The 18,988-nt window shown below is 35.0% G+C and overlaps 1 protein-coding gene across 12 annotated transcripts in view; it reads right to left on the reverse strand.

Annotated features, from left to right (window-relative positions):
- Window positions 1-18,988, reverse strand: part of LOC146995473 (cullin-5-like) — a 154,301-nt gene that overhangs the window by 12,894 nt on the left and 122,419 nt on the right. For 11 of the 12 annotated variants that reach the window (XM_085823987.1, XM_085823992.1, XM_085823988.1 and 8 more), the window contains 4 exons: window positions 14,798-14,862; window positions 14,518-14,644; window positions 12,491-12,676; window positions 2,132-2,225 (listed from right to left, as the gene is read on the reverse strand). In XM_085823987.1, coding sequence (XP_085680113.1) covers window positions 2,132-2,225; window positions 12,491-12,676; window positions 14,518-14,644; window positions 14,798-14,862 — 472 coding nt within the window. Of the gene's footprint in view, window positions 1-2,131; window positions 2,226-2,327; window positions 2,798-12,490; window positions 12,677-14,517; window positions 14,645-14,797; window positions 14,863-18,988 lie in introns of those variants that run through there. The other variant, XM_085823990.1, reaches the window with a different exon arrangement.

Raw genomic sequence — 18,988 nt, forward strand, 5'->3', positions numbered from 1 at the left:
AAAATTAAATAATATGAAAATTGGCATCTTAATTTGTAATATAATAGAAATATTTTCATCAACAAAAATTTGAAAGAATTTTATTTGAACATTTAGTTTGTGAAAAAATTTGAACTTTTACCATGTGGAACTTTCAAGAACTTTACAAAATTTCATTGGACATTCTTATCTCAGAACACTAAAAAATGTGAATTTGTTTTAAAAGAGTACAGCATCTAAAATTATTATTGAATTCAAAATTTTATGACATTCAGTGAAATGTCAAAATTGATTCAAAATATCGGTCAAAGTTTTATGGCAATAATTTTTTGTTTAAAAAAAGTAAATATGTTTTATATTTTCACAATTATAACTACATTTTGCTGCTCTAATGCTTTTTCTTCCACTCTGCTCACACAACTTTTCTTTTGAAGGGGGGGATATGTAAGACATAACAAAATATGATAGCTGTTTCAAAAAAATAATTGACAACCTCAAAATTAACATTCTAAATTTGGTAATCTGCCCCTAAATTCATCTCTTCTCACAGGTTCCAGACTTTTCTATCTTATGTAACGTTTTAATGCAGATGCCTCTTGTCCAATCAAATTAATTCTAAACCAAAACTGTGAACTGAAACTTTCCCACTCCCAGCCTTCTTCCTATGAAAGTACTATAACTTTTCCCTTTTCCGCGTTAGCTCTCCTGCTGGTAAGACGCTTTTCATCCATGCTGCTGCCGCTTACTTGCTTAAGATGATGTCGTACTTCAAAATGGGAGTTATTCTATTCAAATATTATTAAGAAATATCTTGTCTGAAAAAGGATTATTTGATATGCATGGAAAAAATAAAGATTGTGATTTTTCAAGATATGTTGTGCTAAATTGCATCATCATGCTTTCCACTCTGCCACCTGGCAGGACATGGGAGTATCATGATCTGGCAGGACATGGGAGTATGTCATATCCATGAAGGCATTGTTGGGAGAATCACACAGTATATAGATGAATGTTGTCTTGCTGATATTGCCTTGAAGGACAACTAGAGGTGATTGTGTGTCCCAGCAAATCACTCCCCATATTGTAACACCTTGTGTAATAGCCATATGCTGCTTGACAACAAATCATGGATCAGACCACTGGTCTGGCCGCCTCCACACGTATGTGCATTGATCATCAACACCGAGACTGAATCGAGATTTATCGCTGAAGATCACATGCCTCCAGTCAGTCACACTCCAGCTTGCCCGAGTTCAGCCAAAAATCCAACTGACACTGTCTATAATGTGGGGTCAGCGATAGGCATCTTAATGGACATCGGCAGCATATACCAGCATTGGCCAGTCATCTCTGAATGGTTTTTCTTGATACCACTGGATGCCTGAAAGGTGGTAAATGGCATCGAATCGTTAGTAGTGACGTTGTTGGTGCGGAAGTGGCCACTCTTATGAGTGCACGATCCTCACATTCATTCGTGTACCTGGAATGCCCTGACTCTATCTATCCCTTCTGTTATTCATAGTCCTCAACACTGAGCAACTACCATATCGCTCTGCCCGAGATGGTGGCCAATATGCATGTTTGACCAACCTGCTTCTCTGAGGCCTACTATACGCCCCTTCTCAAAGTAAGACAACTATTTGTACTGCTGTCGGTTACATCTCAGAGGCATCTATAGTCACAATACCATCAATCCAAGTTTAGAGATTCGTTCAAATAGCCCTATGGCACAAGTAGTCATGCTTCAAAACTCTTCCAACTGTACACCTCATATGCCCACAGCACACTTACCCATGTCTCATTGCCGTTGAAATTTAAATCATTTGTATATCTCTTGACCACATTCCTGCCAAGTTTTATGGCTATGGCTCAATTTCTTCTGAGTGCATTTTTTTTTTTTTTTTTTTTTTTTTTTTTTTTTTTTTTTTTGTGATTGACTGTATATCTCAACATTTTTGTTCTATAAAGTTAAAGATTAAACAATTCTACTTTGACAAATAAATAAAAGTTGACACAAAGTAATAAAAAATTAAGTAATTTATTTATTTACTGCTAAAAATATATTTACAACAAACTTAAATTATTAGCCAGACCCATCTACTAGAAATTAAAATACTTATTCTATGCAGTGAGTTTATCGAAGTAGACTTACTTTCTATTTCATTATTCTTGACCATTGGTAGACATTCTGCTAAAATATTTTCATTAAATGCTGTCACAAGCACACTTACACATGATTCAGTCAACTATTAATAAAGAAAATATTATTAACTAAGAGCTCAGATAAAACTTAATTATATGCAGCTTATGCACAGCTAAAAATAATTGAAGAAACTATTTAGTTTGCATATCACAGTTATTGAAACAAAACAATCAAGATATTTTTTTATTTTTTCTATTTAAAAAATTCTCTATAGAAAGATACATATGCTAACTTGAAATTTCGGGTGAAAAGATATTTATTTATAAAAATCCAAGTACATTCCTAAATAAAAACTAATTGAACAGATCTCAGTTAACATTGATGACTGTTGATCATCATTAATTAAATATTAAATATGTCACTTATCTCTTTTAACTGTGATCTTGCTTTTAAAGAATTGTCAATAAAATATTTTTAAAGTATATACAGTACAAATTCTGAGATATGGACTTAAGCAATTCTGGATTTTGGAAAGTTTCTGGATTTCAGATCATCAGTTTATACAGTCAAAAGTCTTTAATCCGGACTCGTTGGGACTTCGGCGATTCCAGATTATACAGTTTTTCCGGATTATAGATCATCAGTTTAAATCTGGTAAGATGACGTGCAGAAATTCTAAAATTAAAAATTTGAAACCGTAATTTAAGAAATAAAGAAACAATTATGATCTAAATGGTATCAAAATTTACCAAAAAAAAAAAAAAAGGTTAATATTTATTTGTTTACTTTATTAAACATTTCTTTCAATGCACGCATGCGTAAAGCATACATTAGGCATAGTCGAAATTAGAAAATTGCAACCAGAAAACTATTTGATGTGTGTTCGTGATATTTATAATGAAGAGGAATTTTTTTAAATCATATCAAAGACAGAGTACATCGAGATGAAATACTACATTTAGTAATGAACTATAAGCCGAATAAAATAAAAACATCTGCCCCGAAGATAAGAATAGTGCTGACAGATCAACTTCCAGTTCATTGCGCACCGCGACGTTCCCCTCCCCCGCAGAGCAGTGTGAAATTGATAAGCAGATTTTGGAATGGTTAGAGAAACAAAGGATATGCGTTTATCCATTTTTTGCAGCAATTCCACTTTTTGTTTGATGGACATCGAAACATGCTTTCACTTTGTAGATCCTTTGGCAGTATCCAGCATCGGAAGTTCTATTTGACATAATCGAAAGTTCAAGCTTACTTTTATAAAATTGCTCTAATAGTCTACAAAAAATAATAAGCTGAATCCAATTCAAAGATTAAGGAATAATGCAATCTGCAACATTAACTGAAATAGATAATTTTAGCTTAGCTTATACCATCCGTTATACATTAAACATGCATGCGTAAACATACTATGCGCATGCGTACACACATATGCACATGTATAAAGGTATTACGCGAATGCGTTAACGCATATGCGCATGTGTGAACGCATTATGCGTTGACGCATGCGCAGAAAGTTTTTAACTTTGAGGTCCGGATTATAGATCATTGCGGTTTATGGGCATCCCGATTAACGACTTTTGACTGTATCTAGTACGATGACATGTAGGCATAGTAATATTGCTGCTTTGCTCATTGTTTAGCTCAAACAGTAAAATGGCAACCCCCCAACCAACCAAGGGACAAAAGTCTGTTTGTGTCCAACATCAATACAACATCAATTATTGTCACTGGCCACGCGATGTGACTCCCTAGCTAGCAAATGTTAGATAGTAATGTGCAGAAATCTCAATTAATCACATTTATGGCACATGTGCTTTCTTTTCTTCAGCATTATAGTTTCCGTTCCTACACTTCATAAGGACTTTTTTTTAATTAATTTATTTTATTTACTTATATTTGTTAATTTATTTTGTGTTGATAGTCAGGAGATGCAATTATTAGATCATTCCCAATATCGAATTTTCGGATTTTGTACTGTACTTCAGTTTTAGTCTTTGTTTATGGAAATAACTAACTTAAAATATATATTTTATTAGAATTCATTAGAAAAAATTTGGCACTTTCTGATTATCCACATCTTTACAAAAATTTGCAAAATTATTTGTGGCTTTGAGAATGGACAAAAAATTTTTGTTTGGCATCTTTACAGATACATACTTTACAGATACAGCAATACAGTACCTAAGTACTGTATTGCTCACAAATAATAATAAAAAGGACACTTTCTAAGAAGCAAGGAATTTTACAAGAAAAAAAAAAAAAAAAAATCTATACAGCCAAAATTTACATCTTTAACAGCCAGTACAAGTGAAACAGTTAAATATATAGCATATAAATCCATATGCAACTACCATTTGTATGCAAATGCATTAGTTGGCTGTTGGCTGCATGTATACTTGAAAATATGGCTAAAACATGGCAATTTTATGACATGCTGATATTGGAGAGGTCCAGATAATCAGAAAATACCAAAAATTTATCCGCCTGTGATTCTGTAATAGATTTATAGTAGTTTATAAGTTTTCCTCGCCTATTTTCTAAAACTGCAGAATATGATCTTTTTCGGAATCGAAGAAACAAATTTTTAAATAAGGTAGAAATATTTGGTAAAAATTTGGTAAGAGTCCTTTGGTAAGAGTCCCAGCATTGTATTCACGAACATATTTACGGTCCAATTTCGATGTGCTTCTTCGGAGAACAATTTTGTCGGATTTGGTTCGGTGAAGGAAGACCGTGGTCAAGAGCATGTCCCTTGCATAACTGAACACATATTCCTCTTGCGATGTTAAATTCATCATTGTTGTCGTGGTTCGATTCTCAGCAAAGGCATTGCATATTTTTCATCGTGCATAAACAACCTCTTTTAGCCAAGACGGGGCAGCCAGCTTGGCTAAACCCCCACCCGTCTCCCTGTGGAGGCTTGATCCCAACGTTCTTGAAGGAGACCACATGAGGAACGACGAGCAGCCAGTTATTTTCAGGGGACAACATTTGCATAATGCAGTTTCAAACCCTCCAAATGAATTCTGAAGAGAATTTTTCGTGCACCCCCAATTCGACTTTTGTTCTCCCCTTCTGAGATCTCTCCAATATTCTTTAGACTTAAATCCTGTGGAACATGCATGGAGTGAGTTGTAAAAAAGAATGTGGAAATATGACAACAATAATTATTAACAAGCAAAGCAGGAAGGGTGTACTGAACCCTGGTGTTGATTAGTTGTCGCTCCAGACCTGCGATGTTTTCGGTGGGCTTCTGCAGACGGGATTTTAGTTGAAGCCTGCTGTAGTCTTTGGTTTTTCGCTGAGTAACTGGATGAAAAAGAGATAAAAATCTTTGTAATTGTGCAGTGCCCTCGCCAGGATTCGAACACTGTTTCGTGGTGTCTGTACAAAGCCTGCGTAAGCATTTTTTTTCCCTCTCTCTCTCTCTCTTTCGCCCCCCAAGAGCAGTGTCAACACTCTACGAGGGGGATATCTGTACTTAACCCTTTCACCGTCCTCTCCTGTCAGCGAAGATTTCCCCTGAATTACGGAGAAGAAAATAGAATTCGAAAGTGTGCTTTCTTGCTTCACGAGTGTGGAAGGGGCATTTTTTGAACATTTTGTCTCTGTTCAATGAGAAGAGAGTACCAAAGGGGCTTTGTAATTCTGTCTCAGATTGCCAGTTTGATAGTCTTTGAGAGGAGCGTAAAGCATTCCTTCCCCCCTCCAGCGGAAGAATCTTTTCCCAGTGCATGGAAAAAGAAGCAAATGAGGTCTCTGAGAAAGTAGTTTTCCACTTAAAAAAAAAAAAAAAAAAAATCAGAAAAGTGTAAACTGAATTTTACAGAGAGAACTCCGGTGCGTTTCGCATGGGCATTCTTTCTATAAATCTATACGGGTTTTTCTTACGGGTACCAGTAATTTTGAGGCTAACTGAGAAATTTTAAGTGCAGGCACGGTGGACGTCAAGCAGCCGAAATACACACTTCTGCGCCATTGCTCTGCTACGCCACAGAAAAAGGACGTGGTGGCCATTTTACTTTACAGACACCCGACAGGCTTTGAGGCGAGGAAGATAAGAAAATCGGCGTACGCTAGATTTCGCGCGCTGTTTAAATGTACCCTACCCCACTTTTCGAATTTTTGACCCTGGCGCAAGCGACCGCAATGCGAGAAACATGCGAGATTCTTCTTCCATATGAATATAGAGAGAGAGAAATATGCGAACTTCTTTTTCCATTTTCTTCTCTCAGCCCCGACATAGGCCCCTCTACTCGTTTAAAGCTATGTTTTCGACACACATGATCATGTCTTCCAGTTAGACGAGAAAGTGGAAGGAAAAATCACTCCCAGGGTGAGAAAAGACTGGAACTATGCACAGCGCTTCTTCTTTCTAGGCTCTACTAAGTTGTTTCCAAGAGCGCTTCTTCTGCTCATTTCCTCCCGCCTTCTTTAGCATGCCCAAATATGTATTTCCTTATCCCTTCCAGCATGCATTTTTTCCAGGAAAGGTTGCTGTAAGTGGTAATTCTTGTTTTATATTAACTTTATTTGTATTCCTCTCCCTTTGCGTATAGCCCTCGAGCATTTTTTCTTTGATCTGTAAAAGATACGAGACTTACGTGTTTCCTTTTTTTTATTGCAAAACGAACCTTACTTTAGACATACGATGAATTCTTTTGGAGGAAGAGTGCTTTTTCCATCCTTTGCAGCCAACCCAATTCTTCTTCTGGGGTTCTTTCTCCCGTCTGAATGTCACCTTTGCCCTCTGTGGAAGACTTTCTAAGGGAAACTGCATTTTATCTAAACTTTCTTAATACACTGAAGGAGGAGAAGAAAATTATTGGTCACTGTTCTTCGCAACGAATCCTTCTTTTTTATCTCCCAGGGAAGGTGCTCCATCAGTGCGCTAGGAAAGCGGGAGAAATACCTTATACTCCCCCTTTTGAACAAGCCCCCGCAAGCGTTCGGAAAAAAACCAAAGAGTCAGGAAGGGTGCTGTAAAAGAAAGAATAAAAACGGCATGAAATTGTTGACCTCCCGCTGAAGAAAATAATATTGAACTGAGGCCATACACATAGTAGAGAAGACAGGAAGAAGTTGGTTTTTTGGACTTACTGTACAGCCTCATTAATCAAAACTTTTCTCTCTCTCTCGCACTCTCTTTCTCTCTCCTTTTTATTTCAAATATTTAAGTAAGTCTCAAATGTCATCTCTAAACTCGAAATGTTTTTCATTAGTAAGTATGCTGGGGTGAACTTAGTTACAAAAACAGGGCTCGTGTAAGACTGAGAGGTTAACGAGAGTGTTTGAGAGAGGAAGACGACGAGAAACAGAAGGGTGAAAGAACATGTCATGAAGATTACATGCTAATGCCTGTTTTAGCTGGGCTCGAACCCGACTACATCTTTTTCGGTGATGAATTCATTTTCGAGGTTTCCAATGCCAGCGTTTCGCCTTAGAAAGTCTTCCACGAAGGCATTTTGCCCCTAATAAATACTGCTACAAGACAAATATAAGACAGAGCAGACTTACAGTGAAAGCCCCCGCAAGCGGTCCGCTGCCCATCGGAGAAGGCGTTCTCGTCATGTAACATTGGGGTTCCGGGTAAACAGTCTAAACTTGAAAACAGAATCAAAATTTAAATTATATGATACTTGTATATTAACCCATTACTCTGCAATACCAAAAGCTTCAATCTATTGCATCTTTGAACAATGAAATATATTTTCAACATCAGCAGATTGACGGAACTGGTTTTTCTGATTCCCATGGATACTGTTTAGCAATCACATTCCAAAATTTATTAGATTGTTATTCTCTGCGGCTTTTTTCTATCTCTGTGCGATTTCTGTTGAATAAGGCAAGTGACTTATCTCAATCCATTTCCCAGTTCTTATTCTAACACTTTGCTGGCTCTCGCTGAAATTTTATTTCCAGTATATGGCTTCTGTCATGAATAATTTCCTACACACAAATTTTTGGCAAAACAGCATACTGCTTAAATTAATAGATTATTTCTAATACATTTCTCAGCAAATCTAGTGAAGACAAGATGAAAAAATGCAAAAAAATTTAAATAAGGTGAATAAGCTCTGTCCCTTAAAACATTCCACAAGAAAAGATCCATTCCCCTCAAAAATGATGCAATGAAAATAAGTACTTGCTCTAATTGATCTAAAAGTTGAGACTGCAAATTAAAAAACTGGCAATCCTTCCTCTTCTCCCCCCCAAAAAAAAAAAAAAAAACTGAAGAGAGAAAGTAAAAGAAAAGAAAAGACAAAGGGAAAAAAAAAAAAAAAAAGAAGTCATTTTTTTTAGAAGAATCTGCAGCAGCTTCATGGTTTGATGGCCATCTACGAGAACCAGAGTCAGAGATAGTATTTTTGCTGAGTTCCAGCTAATACATAAGCACCAATTTCCTTTCAATAAAATTCTTATGAAGGTGACAGTATACTGAAATTTTCTTTCTACTTTCATATTTGCATCGCGAATTGAACTAACAGAAGTTGTTAAATATTTTCCTACACATTGTTTTTCCTACACTTTATTTTCATTACATTTTAAGTTCCAGCATTTTTTGATAGACAATCATTATATTACAGTCAAAAGTCGTTAATTCGGACACCCATAAATCAGAATGAAATATAATCTGGACCTCAAAGCTACAAACTTTCTGCGCATGCGTCGCGTTGACGTTTACGCGTTCGCGTTAAGATCTTTACGGCTGCGAATATGCGTGTGCGCATGCGCATAATACATTTACGCATGTGCATTTAATGTATAATGGACAGTATAAACTAAGCTAAAATTATCTAATTCCTTATGAATATGAATGCTAAAGACAGAACACTGAAAACGCACATTTGTTTCTTCGCTATTTCCAAAACTGTGACGTCACAAAACTTGAACAAAAGGAGAAAAGATTATTTTTCGGATGAAAAACATGGCCATATCGTGGCACAGCGATGTCGCATGTAATTCACAGTCGAGTGTAGTCTGGTTCAAAACCCATGGGGTGCATCCTTATACTGATTGTCTTTACAAACAGAGATGATAACATACAGATCACGCACAATCGTGTCGCAAAACACATCAATTCAATGCAACTTGAGCTTGGTATGTGAATTTGTGCATTGCAAATAGTGTACGAAACGCCACGCCGTTTCACCTGAGCTATAAAAGAGATATGTCCTCATGCTTGTATGTTGAAGTTCATTATCATGGAGCAATTTTCAAAAAATGATTATTGAGAATCTACTTACATGAATGTGAGCACAAGGAATGATCAGCAATGCAGTTGCATCGGCAATGTTTTCTTGCAGGCCTGCATTCTTCATAAAAAACTATCCTACAGGTTGTGAAACGTTTAAAGGAGATAGGCTGCATGACTAGCTGACTTCGATCTGGCAGACCAGCAAAGGTAGGGCGGGAAGTGCAACTGGAAGATGTCTTATCATACGGCCTCACATATCCAAACAGTAGCACAAGAGAGATAAGTGAAAACTGTGGTCTTTCAAAAAGTTACTTTGGGAAAATCCTAAATGAATCAGGTGCTCATCCATACTGACCAACACCTATTCAGGCATTACTGGGGAATGCCTAGAGATGTTTCACATAATGCAACTTCGTCATGAACCTGATAAATGTCCAGCCAAAATTCTTGGCAGGTTTAGTGTGGATGGATGAGGCATGCTTTTCGCGAAATGAAATATACAATAGGCAGAACACCCATTACTGGGCACTGGAAAAATCCATCATGTTCTGTCAACGTTTGACATCAAATACAGTTTTCAATTAATGTTTGGTGGGGACTTAGAACAGGCTAATTGGCTCAATATTTTACCATGATATGCTAATGGCCTCACAATAGTGAGAACTTCTGTAAGACATACCAGATTTTGCTGAGAACCTGCCGTTGCTTCAACTCCCGAATGGTTGGTTCACCCATGACGTCGAAAGTGAACCAGTACCTGATGGAGGAATCTGGAGAAAAAATAATCGGGTACAGGGGTTTCGAACAGTGCCCCCCCCCCACGTTCACCTCAGACTCCAATGGAGTTTTTCCTGTGTGGATACCTCAAACAACAGGTGTGTGTGACCCTTCCACAAGCACTGCAACGACATATTACAGATGCTTGTGCAAAAGTGTCACCCGCTATGCTACAACATGCAACATGAAGTTCTAACAAGGTCCAGATGTGCATTTTAGGTGAAGTTTAAAACATCAAAAACAAAAATAGCTGGTGATAACTAGTTGTCTTTTTCTTTCTAAGATTGTTTCATGACGTCACAGTTTCGAAAACTGTGAATAAACAAATGCACATTTAAAACATTCTGTTCTTAATATTCATGTCCACGAGGTGTCTTTTTGTACTAAATCGATGATGCTCTAGAACTTTGTAATTCACTTTTTCTTCCTATCTCATACCGTTTTTGAGATAGATACGCTGTTTTCCACCAGGTGGTGCTGAAAATTATCTCACGTAATAGTGCATAGCCACTTTACTATACCTGGACACCACTGACTATAGCCGTAGCCGTTCAGAAGTTAAACGGGTGGTAGTGCACTTTAGTGGACACCCTGTATATTTTAATATTCCAAAATTCCAACTTTTATTTTTAAACCTGAAAATATTACTTTAAATGAATAACCTCAATAATTATCATTCTAAACATTTAAAGGTACTTCCTGATTACCCAAAACCCTACCGAAAATTCTCAAACTCATCGGTGACTAGATAGCAATAATGCATTAGTGAATTTGGAGAGAAATCTTTGTTTGGGTATCCTTATGTGGAGCACAAATGCTTCTCCACATTCTTGTTTTACATAGAAAAATTAATTTCTCAGAGGAAATTACACCAACTGATATTTGTGTTTGGAATACTACCAGTTTTCTTTATAGAATATCTTTGTTGTACATTCCACTGTCCAACAATACATAGAGCAAGTAATTATCGTAAATTAGATATAGGAATATTCAAACAAATTCTAACACTTTTCTATCAATTTTTCACTTCATATGTCTATAAAATTTGGTTACTTAAAAAGTACAACTTCAAAAAATATGAATTTTTGCATTCTCGGTTATTGGCCACACTACCATATTTCTGAAGAACTGCAATACTTTCTTTTTCATCAGCCCTAAAACATCTTATTTTCTTAATTTTTCAATGATGTAAGTACAATATTTAGCTTATGGAAACAGACGAAAATAATTACACAAACTTAGCTAATAAAAGCTGTTTAAATGTTATGTTTCAAAAGCACATTCAAAAAGCTGTGCCACTGAGGGATAAAAGATTTATACTAGCCCTTTATTCAAAATTATAATACCGTTGCATTTTTCTCTTCACGTATCTTTATATGGATTTGAGTGAATAAGATCACAGCACTTGATGAAAAATAGAAACACAATTTATTGGCCAGTATTATTCAAGACAGCTTCAAAATAATGCTTTTTACAGTCATCGAAGATCTACTACAAACATGCTGGAAGAATCAGCGACACAGCCTTCAGGTTATCTGGCTATAACATTGGAGACAGCTTCACAGTAAAACACCAGAGTACAGCTCCTGATTCTGCTCGGTCGTTCTCGGTAGTCTACATACTCTCGAGACTCTCCACACTACAACTCGCGATGCACTCGACAATACACAAAAGCACACCTCCCGACTCCTTGGTTCAGTGATTGCCGGAGCTCAACACACTCAAAGATCAAATTTGGCGATGTTCTAACTCAGAATTCCCAAAGAGGCTCTCTCGATGCACTCGACAACCAACTCAGCACTAGATTTGGAGACACTCGCTCAATGAATTGACTAGAACTCTGTGCGAACTGACTCTCCACATACCAGCAGAGTTTATATAGCTTTTGGCTTGTGTTCGAGAACATTCTGGGCTAAACCAGTAAGAATTCGTTTCAGAAGGTTCTCCATCTGTCTATGGCATATAGTCAATTTTGTCGCCAAATGTGGCAATCCTGTCTTCCCTTGCCTTTTTTTGGCAACCCTAAGACTACTTTGCAGAGCAGCTATCTTACTGAGGCTGGGCATTTCGTACCAATACTTTGTAAAAAGTTTGAATAATTTTACATTCAAAGAAATACTCACATTTTATTGCACTTTTAACATTTCAAAAAGAAATAAAAAGATATTCCTTTGCCATGTTCTTAAGATACACTTATTAGTTTATCCAACTAGCAGATTTTCCCATTGCAAAAGAACAGGAAATTTGCTGCTTTTTGGAAATTCATATCAAAATTGCACCATTTAAAAAGATAAAATGAAGTAAAGATATTAATATTAATATTAATATATATATATACAATAATATATATTAAAATTAAGCCAGAAAACATTAAAGAAACTACTTACCGACTGTACAGAATGAGATTCAAGGTACTTAGCAGCCCGCTGCTCTTCCTCTGTCAACTTCTGCTCAGCATATTGCATATAGTTTTGAACACCATTTGCTTCTAAATACTGTGGAGCTTTAACCCTATAGAAAGCTTCTGTTGCATCAATGTACGCCTTTTCAAAATGATCTGAATACATCTGCAACTATGTACAAGAATAAGCACATGCTGTTAGTTCTAAATTGAAACTAAAATATTAAACATAAAATTTATTGATTTTATCTTCAAATACTAGATATAGTTATTTACATCTTCAGTACCTTCAAATAAGAAAAATCAAGGATAGGGAAATTTCACCTTCCTTAGCATGTGATTTCATGGTTGAATCCTGGCGACGGAATTGTTCTAATAAATACATAAATGCTCTACAAGTGGCACTTGTATTAAAATATAGTGAATGATAATTCATTACCACTTGGATTTTACATTTGAGTTTCCAACTTTTAAGTTGCCCTTTAGTGAGGGTAAAATGTAAAGGACTTTTCCCTTTCCTTACCATGTACCTTCATGGTTTAATGGGAAGCATGTCTGGCTGGAAGTAACTGGAAGGTTCAAAGTTTGAATTCCAGCAACAGCATTGCTCATTTTTCTTGTTTCTTGCTTAGATAAATATCTAATAGCTCTGCAAGATACCAATCAATTTCGAGGTGCAAGCAACAATAAAATAATTTAGGCTATAACTACAAGCAAGTGCGTGGTGGAACACCAGCATAAGTGGATGGAACAACAGAATATTACCACCAGGTTGTACAGGTATTTCCACTACATTAACTCTGTATGTAGATTTCTGCAGTTCTGCTCTAATTTTGAGGGAGGTCACCCTGGAAGATGGCCCGAGGGTCTGCCACCTCCTTTCCACAGCACTGACCACTCGAGAGAAGAGGCTATAACTACAATAGCAATTTTATCCTGGAGGAAGAAGACAAACTTTGTGGGGCAAGCAAAGAATAAGACGTGAAAGTTCACAAAATCCCTATATTAGCAGATTTACAGAAAATTTCATGATGGAAGATAATAATGTTTGGGGAAGGGAGAGAATCTGCTAGAATTGCAGCAGCAACGTTGTAACTAGTACATGACAAAATAAGCATTATTAGATTAAATTTACATTTATAAACCAATCAAATTCTATGAACACATTCAATAAGTTTATTTTTGATCAAGATTATGATCTGACTAGATTGTGTTTTTTAATATTATATCAGATATATGCAGTTTTTTTTTTTCCCACTTAAGTAGAACACTTTAAAAAAGAAAAGAAAAAGCATCATTTGGCATCAAAATTGTTTATTGGCACTGATAGCAACAGAAGGCAACTTTATGTAACTTCAGCTGGTTAATTCAAAGTTTAATCTTGTAGTTTGGATCTTGGAGTCAGATTAGTTTGCAGTACACTTTTTGGATATTTTAAAAGAAAATGGCATAAAAATATAATGACATATTTAAATATTATGTAGTAATTATAACAAAATTTAAAAAATCATATATAAAATCTAAAATTTATGGATTTATTTGCATTTACAGAAAAATTTGATAGTTGTGAAGCCTCAGAAAATTCCTTAATGCTTAGATTTTTGATTATTTTGCACTGCATTTTTGCAAAATTCTAATGGAAAATTACACATAAAAAAAAAAAAGAAGAAAAAGAAAAAGAAGGAAATATTTTGAAATTTGCCAAAAAAACCTGACAGTTTTAAAATTTTAAAAATTCCTTAAAATTCGTGAAAATTTGTGTCATGATTAAGTTAATACCCTCATTAAAACCACAGCAAACGCAACTTTTTTCTCAACACTACTGTATGTAAGATAGTATAAATTGTCTTTACTGATACATAATTTCTTATAATCATGTCTATTACAACTATTACTTAATCTTACTACATGTGAATTTGCAAACTGACATCATACAAACTTCTTTTCAATCATTTTTAATAGTAAATGTCTATTCTATGTTTGAAATAGCAAGAAGAAAATACAAATACATACTACTTTCATTTGTTCCATTTCTTTTGATGTCAGTCTTCTCCTTGTACGTGCTTTCCTAAGCACAATCTCACAGTAATTCGAAAAATATTCAGGATAATGAGACTGTGAACGTGTTTTGCTGCCAGCCCTATACACAAGAAAACATTAATACTCAAAATCAGATCTGTAAGAATTTTTCAAAAATTACTAAAATTGCTTTAAAAGTTGCACTTTGATAGTTTATGTTACAGAGTAAAATAACCAATTTAAGAAATTTACATGAAAACAGAAATAATCTTACCCATTTTGTTTTGCAGTTATTCCTAAACTGAAAATGGATGAATCATTGATAACTTGCTTAAAGGCCTGTGAAGGAAAAATTAAAAATATTAAACAAACAGGGGAGCATTATAATTCAAAATCTGCCTGTTAATATCAAAAAGTAATAAATCTTTCTACTACAGCAAATAGAATAATGGAATTCAATAAGTATCTAATGCAATAATAAAAACCACAATTAAATGCATCACACACTCCAGTAAATCAAGTCAGAAAGCTTAGAACTTTCTGACTAGGTTTATAAAGTGAGGCATACAAATTTTAAATTAAAAAGAAAAAGATTATGACACAATATTTATATAAACACATAAGAATAATAGTAAATTATCAAATTCAATTAAGTTTGCTCTAAAAAGATTGTTTTCTTCTTCCACTATAGAACAGAATTCTATTGTAACATGTGAAAGTTCTGAGTTTATATTCTTTTGCTATTTTATTCACTTTAGCTAATATCAAAAACCAATTTTGAATTTGATTTGAAAATCAAAGTTATTAACATTTCTAATAAAGTCAAACTCAAAATTTAAACACACAATTCCCCCCCCTCTTTCAGAGTAAAGTTTTATAGATAATTCCACAGTTAAAGGTGAGTATCTTTTATCTAAGCATTAATTCCTTTCTGTCATGTAATTCAATTAACTTGATTGAATGAGTTTAGATTCTTACTTAAATTCAGTTGTCTTATTAAATTAGTTTTGTTTGCCACTGAATTTCATATGCATATATACACATGGCTTTAAATATTTGTTAAGCTAGAAGAATTTTGTTTTTAAATAAATAAATGATTTAAAAAAAAAAAAGCAAAGTCAATCTTTCAGTTTTATAAACTGTATATGTACTTGTTATATGCCTTAAAATGAAAAATAATTTTTGCAAACAAAGTTATATAATAATTTTAATCTTCAAAATATGGGGAAGGGGGAAAAAATTTTTTCCATGCTCTCAAAAAATTCAATTTTCTAGACATTGTTGCTTATTAATATCAGACAGATGAAAAATTACCTTAGCTATCAGTTATCAAGCTCAAGATGTTTGCCTAAAACATCATAATAGAAGTACCTAGATATGAGACAGATGGGAAATTTCTCATCTGCCACTTAAATTGAATGTACCTTGAGCATCTCATCACTACTTCAAAGAAAATAAAATTTAAGTGATTTTTATGAATTCTGTTGACTGTTTCTTAAGAACGAAGAATAGTTTCTTATCTTTCATTTTCCGTAGATTTTAGGTAAAGTTCTGTCCAGTTAAAGACTGCTATGAATCATAACTGCCAATGACAGCCATTGAGATTTAGAAATAGTTGCATGTACACTTTGCTCTCTTTCCATAAAATTCTGACTTTTGGATTTCAGTAATTTTAATTCTGCTTGCAATAATTTATGTTAAATAAGTATTACTGCTACTAATCGGAATTTTTAACTTGACAAATTTTTTTAATAATTTCAACTAATTTAAGCATAGCACCAGAAACTAATACAGTACAAAGTCTGAAATCCCGACGTCCATTATCCGGAATGATCTAAAATCCAGACCTCAAAAGCCACAAAAACTTTTTTGGGGGAGGTATATTTTTTTTTACACATGTGCATTTGATTTTTCCTTCCATAATAAAACACGTGGAGATTTTCATTTAAAAATTTCGATTCTTAAATTCATTTAGGCACTAAATAAAATAACTTGTTATGGAAAAACAATCATGTAAGCATAAATTTGTGAGATTAATAATTTGGATCTGTAGCTGTCTGCTTGGCATACATCTCAAACCGAAACACTCACCTATTTTATATCCATGATGTCGACCTGGCAAGTCATTATTTATTATATTTTGCTTTCTTCACTGCATGTTTATCAATACATGACAGCTTCAGTAATAACTTATGCAATAATATTTAAACTTTTTTTTTATATTAGTAATTGAATAACAAGAGTATGGCAACCTTTTATGCTTAGCAATGATTATAGATTTTTAAATGCTTTAATAAATGTTGACAAGGCAAATTCAACAAAAATTTCTTTTCATATTCTAAAAATAGATTTTGTTAATGAAACTCATAGGCCAAAAGATTACATTTAGTGCTATTTTAATTAAGAATAACTGATATGTTATTCACCATAAACCCAGAAGCGGCGGCAGAATTTAGGGAAGACGAAATTTTTAGAATTTGAGGAAGCACCGAGCAGGAAAATTAAGGGATGAGAAGTTTTTTATGATTTAGAATGGATGCAAAGTTAAAGTGCGGTGAAAATTTAGAACTTGGGAAGGCACTTTGTAGCAGAATTTAAGACCCGTAGAGACTGCATTATGTGATTTTAGCGGCGGCCCTAGATAAAGCATTAAGCTACGAACTTTAAAGACATTCAGGTACAGTAGACTCCCGATTATCCGCGCCTGCCGCACATTTTTTTTTTTTTTTTTTTTTAAACAAGCGTAAAGCAAACAAAATAAAAATTTTCACAAAACTGAGCGAAACGGTAAATTTGCTAACATCGTGCTTATTTATTGCAAAAATATCCCAGGCCTTCTCGGAACCTTACCCTCGGCCCCTATGATGAGTAAGTGATTACTCACGCTTGCAGTGCTCGCTCCACCGCCCTTTCTCGTCTTAATCTTACTGACACGTTCACTTCCTTTCACTCGCCATTGTTAGTTTAAGCCTAATAGTGTTTGTGAACCGGTCCGAGTTAAATTTCTTATCTTTTTATTGTATTCAGTGCTTGTGCTTTTTGGTTTTGTGTTTTTGTTACTCATTTAAAATGTCAGGAAAATGAAAGAAGGTTGTGTTGACGATAGCGCCAAAACTAGAATTAATTTCCAAAGTAGCAAACAGCGCTACAAGGTAGCATATGGAATTGGATTACAGAATCGCGGAAACAACAGTGCGTGACATTCTAAAGCAAAAAGACAAACTGGTGAACTTTGCATCAATGTCGGATAGTGCTTCCGCAAAGAAAACGCGAAAAAGTGTGAAAGGTTCTACCTTTGATGAGCTAGACACGGCATTGACAGAGTGGTTAGCTGAAGTACGAAAACAGGGTACTCCTGTAAATGGTCCTATCATTGCGGTGAAGGCAAAAACCTTTTTTGAGTTGTTAGGCCTGAAAGGAAATTTTGATGCATCTTTTGGCTAGTTGACTCGTTTTAAGCAGCGACATGGAATTCGAGAAATTGGACTTCATTGGGAGAAACTTAGTGGTGACCAACAAGCAGCCGACGATTTCTACCATGAATTTGAAGAATTTGTATTAAAAAAAAGAGCTATCTTTTGATCAAATTTAAAATGCCAACGAATCGGGACTTTTGTCGACAAATCGGGAATCGCACTTTAGCATTTGAAAATGAAAGTAAAGCGGCGGGTTATAAAAGCAGCAAAGCATAGGATCACTATCATGTCTTGCAGTAAGGCTACCGGTGGACATAAACTTAGACTTGTTGTCATTGGAAAGTTAAAAAAAAAAAAAAAAAAAAAAGAGATCTTTCAAAGGCACAAGGATAGAAAATTTACCCGTTGTTTACTTTAACCAAAAAAAGGAATGGATGGACCGAAACATTTTTCAAGAATGGTTCGAAAACATCTTTTTTCTTCAAGTGCAAAACATCTTAAATCGAAAAGCCTGCCTGAAAAAGCTGTGCTATTGATCGACAACACACCTTCTCAGTCAGCAACAAGCATGTTAAGTCTTCTGATGGACAAATTTTTGCAAAGTTTCTCCCCCCCCCAAACATTACTGAGCTAACCCAACCCATGGAACAAGTAGTCATTGCAACAATGAAGAGAACATACAGAACCAAGCTGCTAATGACCAAAATTGAAGAAGGTTATCTGAAAGAGTTTTGGAAACACTACACAATCTTCGACAGCATCTACGATATTGCATCTGCATACAACTCAGTGAAACCGTCAATCCTCATAACATTATGGAGAAAACTCATGCCTAATGTTGAAGCCAACAACAACCTAACCCCTTTGAGTTGTAAAGAAGAGAAGGAAGCTATAGAGACGCCCACAGCAACTTTTGCCGATATGGTGAAAACAGTTCCGAGTGGTGAGAACGTTGATGCTGAAAGCATTAACGAGTGGTTGGAGTGTGACGTCAACGAACCTGACTTTGAACGCTTGACAGATGACGAAATTGTGAAGAAAGCAAGGGG

The sequence above is a fragment of the Stegodyphus dumicola genome, chromosome 9 (assembly GCF_044657685.1).
Source record: "Stegodyphus dumicola isolate Sdum_Otavi_A_Nest chromosome 9, ASM4465768v1".
In the NCBI taxonomy this organism is placed as follows: Eukaryota; Metazoa; Arthropoda; class Arachnida; order Araneae; family Eresidae; genus Stegodyphus; species Stegodyphus dumicola.